Source organism: Triticum aestivum, chromosome 1D (assembly GCF_018294505.1).
Source record: "Triticum aestivum cultivar Chinese Spring chromosome 1D, IWGSC CS RefSeq v2.1, whole genome shotgun sequence".
Taxonomy (NCBI): Eukaryota; Viridiplantae; Streptophyta; class Magnoliopsida; order Poales; family Poaceae; genus Triticum; species Triticum aestivum.
In genome coordinates, this window is record NC_057796.1 from 466628639 (window position 1) to 466633970 (window position 5332).

Genomic DNA, 5332 nt, shown 5'->3' on the forward strand with positions numbered 1-5332 from the left:
CCATCTTGCAGCCTCTGCAATAATAGTTTACTTGATTACTTACAATCAAGCACACACTAATTTACTTGATATACTTGTTACATAGAACCATAATTTTTTTTCTTGATTTTCTCCTGTTGCCTAATTTGCAAGCATTGGCTAGAGGTTCATTTGTTTCACAAATCACAGAACCATACTCCCTCCGTTCCAAAATATAGGTGTATAGTTTTTGGTATGGAAATTAAAGAACACACATGGAGGGAAAATTTCACAAGTTTTGGGCGAGATTTTACCAGACTAATTGACATGAGAAAATAGAGGAGCTTGCCTGATATAAGGAAATCTAATCAAATCCCTAAAAAAATATCCAAACGAGCGATGCAACGCAATACACCTTATATTTCAGATTTTTTTCTCAAAAATCTATACACCCTATATTAAGGAACGCAGGGAGTAATATTTATGTGCAATTCACCCTAGTTAAGCACATAGCATTATTTTGGCAAGATATATCGTCCGGTTGCCTAATTCGCAGACACTGTCCTCTGAGACTCTGACTGACACACCGCTCGTGGGTACATGATTAACGGGTCGAGCCGAATCGGGCAAGAAATGATTCTCGACCCGCAAACGCAGCGATCGCCAACGAAGCAAGCACCCAGCGCAATCAACCGCGTTATATCCGTCCATGTTTGGAGAGCGCAGGCGACTTTTATAAAAGCCGCCTCCCCTCGCCGTTGCCGGACCCTGCCAAAAAGCAGGGGCCGCCAAGCTCCGCTCCGCTCTGCTCAGCTCGCCATTGCCGTCCGGTGAAGCAGCTTGCGAAGGAGGTGGACGCAATGGCGCGTTGTGGGGTCGCCGTTCTCGTTCTGATCCTGCTTGCATGTGTGGCTGCGGCGGCGGCCGCGGGCGGTGGGGATCACCACCACCGGCGGGGGAGCAGGGCGTCGGCGCGGCTGCAGCTGGTGCCCGCCGCGCCGGGCGCGTCGCTGGCCGAGCGCGCGCGGGACGACCGGCACCGGCACGCCTACATCTCCACCAGGCTGGCGTCGTCAAGCCGGCGGCGCGCGGCCGAGACGTCGACGGCCCCGGGCCCGGAGGCGTCGGCGTTCGCGATGCCGCTGACGTCGGGCGCGTACACGGGCACGGGGCAGTACTTCGTGCGGTTCCGCGTGGGCACCCCCGCGCAGCCCTTCGTGCTGGTCGCCGACACCGGCAGCGACCTCACCTGGGTAAAGTGCCGCGGCGCGTCCTCGCCGTCGGCCGCGTCTCCGTCAGGCTCGCCGCGCGTGTTCCGGCCGGCCGACTCCAAGTCGTGGGCGCCCTTCCCGTGCTCCTCCGACACGTGCAAGTCCTACGTCCCCTTCTCCCTCGCCAACTGCTCCGCCGGCACCGCCCCCTGCTCCTACGACTACAGGTCAGTGCCACCACCATTGCCAAGTTGTTGCTTCTCCATTTTAGCTCGCTCTGGATCGTGCGACACGGTGGTTCGGTTCGGGGTGGCGCGGCAGTGGGTGCGCAGTAAGTGCGCGCCGTGGCTGGCCTGGTGGCCTGGGTGCTGGGTGGGTGTCGCGCCCGGGCAGGGGCCATAAATTTGCCGCGGCCGTGGTGACTGTGGGCGCCTCGCCGTAGCAGAGCATAGCGTGTAGCATTCACTCACGAAGCCCCGAGCTTTGCCCTGCCTGCTTCGGCTTTTGCGGCGTTCGTTACGGCCACTTATTGCGCGCGCCCGCGTAGGTGGGTGAACGAGCATGAACATGAGCATGTCCGAACGAGGTACGAACAGAGCCAGCCGCGCCGATCGGCCCCCGTCCGCCCCGCTCGCTCTTCAATCCGCATTCATTGGATCTTCACCAACTCCACTGTGGAGTCCAGCAGTATCTATGCCCATTTTGCTCTCTGGTTTTGATCGATCGTGATGCAGCACAGTCTCCGAGCCCGGACAGGGGGATTGAGGCGGTCTCCGTATTTAATCGTTGGCGTCAGACGGCCGCGTCACCCTGTCGCGCGCGCCAGATTTGGACGCACGCCGCGTGGGTGCGCGCGCTCTCGGCTTGCTCCGCTGGTGGCACGCCGCGCGCACGTTGCCGTCTCGGTTAGGCGGCGGCGATGCGCTGTCGTCGTTACCCGTTACCATAAAAAAGGGCGAGCAACTTGGCATGGCGACGCCGCGCACCCAACGGTGGGTCGGGTCGGCAGGACGGAGGGCGGGCGCTAGGGTGGCGCGCCATGTGCGCCTGCACGCACGTACGTACAGGTACAGCTATACTAAGCTGCGCTTCGCCGGGGAATGATGATTAAAATTCAGAGAAACGCACGCAGTGCTTACTCTGTCAGCCCTGAACTACTACTCCTGTTGCTGGCTACCCTGTCTTCTGTTAAAACTGTTGAATTGTTCTTCCTGTCGTTCATACTTAGTGCTAACTGCAGTCGTGATACTATTACTGCAAGTGGCGGCACTCTCAAGTTGACCAGTACACAGGCACAAGGCATGATCTCAAGTTCTGAACCTTTGCCATGTTCGGCTTATATCTGCCCACAAGCTTTTGGCTATTCTATATGCATCCATCTGTCACCTCGATCGCTTTACCACCCGCTTTACAGTTAACGGCTAGCTCAAAATGCATTCTCATTTAATGGTCACGTATGCGTACGTATGCATGCATGTTAGGATCGACGCGCCGTATCTGAATCTTGCCATGTTGGCCCTTATCCAGCCCATCATATGACCAGTCACCGATCTCGATCTTCAGCACCTGCTTTGCAGGCGATTAACACAAGTAGGTCCGATGCCTTGCTGTACTAATCCTAACTAAAAAATGATGATTACATAGACAAACGTACTCTGTTCTAGCCTTTAAGGGGCAAGGGGGGGTGCCACTGCGTAGCTCGTTTGGTCTGCCAGCTAGCTTCATGAGATTGATTGATATTCGTATTGGTGCATCACTGCTCTTTGCCAAAAACAGACTTGGGTCACCGGGCTACAAAATTGTGTTGAGCTAGGATCGATCGACAATCATGCACTCCGCTGTACTTAGGTCCACCTCTAGGAACAATGCTCCCTTTTGCTTTACAGTTCATGAACAAGACATGTTATCTTTTCAAATGATGATTCCGTTATGGAGCATATAGAAGATGAGTAGTAGTAGTAGCAGCAGCTTGCAAGCTGGCTCTGTCTGTTGTTTACCTTGTGCATGCTGCCTTACGAAAAGACACGGTCCCCATGGCACACCACCATCACTTGTAGTAACTTGTAAGTACGATTTCAGAATTCAGATAAACACATTAGGCCCACGATCACCAACAGACATCGTACGTGTTCTAGCTGGAGTGGGTCAACTCGGCTCCATCATAATGCGTTGCAAATTTTCTTCCTGGGTGCGCTGTGTTCTGCTACTCTGTTCGAATCTCTGCATGTGCGGACCAACTGCTAGCCCACCCAACCGATGATGATCCTAACCAACTGTCAACCGACGTTGCTGACCGGATCGTTGATCGTGCGTGTGGGTTGCAGGTACAAGGACAACTCGTCGGCCCGCGGCGTGGTGGGCACGGACGCGGCCACCATCGCGCTGTCCGGCTCCAACGGCGGCGGCGCGGACAGGAAGGCCAAGCTGCAGGAGGTGGTGCTGGGATGCACCACCTCCTACGACGGCCAGAGCTTCCAGGCCTCCGACGGCGTGCTCAGCCTCGGCAACAGCAACATCTCCTTCGCCGCCCGCGCCGCCGCGCGCTTCGGCGGCCGCTTCTCCTACTGCCTCGTCGACCACCTCGCCCCGCGCAACACCTCCAGCTACCTCACCTTCGGCCCCGACGCCTCCAACGGCGCCTCATCTTCCAGGACGCCGCTGCTGCTCGACGCCCTGGTGGCCCCGTTCTACGCCGTGACGGTCGACGCCGTCTCCGTCGCCGGGGAGGCGCTCGACATCCCCGCCGAGGTGTGGGACGTCAAGAGGAACGGCGGCGCCATCCTCGACTCCGGCACAAGCCTCACCATCCTCGCCACCCCGGCGTACAAGGCCGTCGTGGCGGCGCTGAGCAAGCAGCTCGCGGGAGTGCCAAGGGTGACCATGGACCCGTTCGAGTACTGCTACAACTGGACGGCCACGGGCACGCCGCCGGCCGTCCCGAGGCTGGAGGTGCGGTTCGCCGGGTCGGCGCGGCTTCAGCCACCGACCAAGAGCTACGTCATCGACGCGGCGCCCGGCGTCAAGTGCATCGGGCTGCAGGAGGGCGGCTGGCCCGGGGTGTCCGTCATCGGCAACATCCTGCAGCAGGAGCACCTCTGGGAGTTCGACCTCGCCAACCGCTGGCTTAGGTTTAAGGAGAGTCGCTGTGCACAGTAATTAATTATTTATTAGGCAGCTCTCTAGTCATTTCTTCTCACTCCTTCCCTTCTCGTTCGTTCTTTCCCGTAAGGGTCTCGCTGATTTTGTAAGGCTCTTTCTTCATAAGCAAGTGTTAATGAAATGTGGGATGAAGATAGTATCTGAAGTTGTTGAAACAGAATAATGCAAGTTTCTGACACGGATCTTTTACTACAATGATTCACTAAACATACGTAAAAGGCTATCTAACAAAATAAAGATCCCCCTTAAGGCCTCGAATGGTATTCTATCCTTGTTTGATTCCTTGGTAGGCTACCGTATCATAACAAATAATATGATACTACGTACAATGTCTTATACACGAGACTTTCTAAGATACTAATTTATGTATACACTATGAATATAGTAATACTAGTATATGATACTCCCACTACGACCAGTCCTAGCTATACAAATCCCATAAAGAATAAACATTAACGAACCATTGATTCATGTGATGGGTTAAGTTATTTAAATGATCAATGTAATTTACTCGCATAGAGTTGCTAGCTAGCTATAACCTGAAGTCCCTTGGTGATTACACACTCTGGATCTTACTTGGCACTTGGTAGGTGCCTAGTACAGACTACAGACAGAGCAGAGAGTAGAGACCAGAGACAATATTGCCTTTGTGGAATATATGTCACCTAAGATCCAAGAGAAAGCAGACAAAGACAACTCCATACGTATATGAATATCTTATCATGATACATTATGGTACTCAAGTACAGTAAGTACAATCAGCCGGCGAGATTGTTCGCTTGGCTGTATTCTTTCAGAGTCCCACACCAAATGCAGCATGTGCAAGCTCGGGAGTGGAAATGACGACTCCTCCACCTGCAATGTGGGCTTCGACATTGAAGCACGCATAAAAGTTGGCCATCCGTCAAGAATGGACAACTACATGCTCATGTTCCGATCTATGTTCTATGATCACTTAATTAGTTAGTTAGGGCATTCTAATGCCGACCCTTAAACCGTTCGCA

At 54.2% G+C, this 5332-nt stretch overlaps 1 protein-coding gene across 1 annotated transcript; it reads left to right on the forward strand.

The window, feature by feature from the left end:
* The first annotated feature begins 609 nt into the window (after positions 1 to 609).
* LOC123183019 (aspartic proteinase NANA, chloroplast) lies at positions 610 to 4467 on the forward strand. Its single transcript, XM_044595741.1, has 2 exons — positions 610 to 1396; positions 3494 to 4467. Exons 1-2 carry the CDS (start codon positions 819 to 821, stop codon positions 4323 to 4325), a joined length of 1410 nt encoding a protein of 469 aa, XP_044451676.1. The 5' UTR covers positions 610 to 818; the 3' UTR covers positions 4326 to 4467.
* The last annotated feature ends 865 nt before the right edge of the window (positions 4468 to 5332 follow it).

Bases quoted from the DNA above. Each gene is read 5' to 3' on its own strand.
- LOC123183019 (XM_044595741.1), top strand. From the start codon at position 819: ATGGCGCGTTGTGGGGTCGCCGTTCTCGTTCTGATCCTGCTTGCATGT. The intron at 1,397-3,493 runs GTCAGTGCCACC...TGTGGGTTGCAG, and splicing joins CCCTGCTCCTACGACTACAG to GTACAAGGACAACTCGTCGG.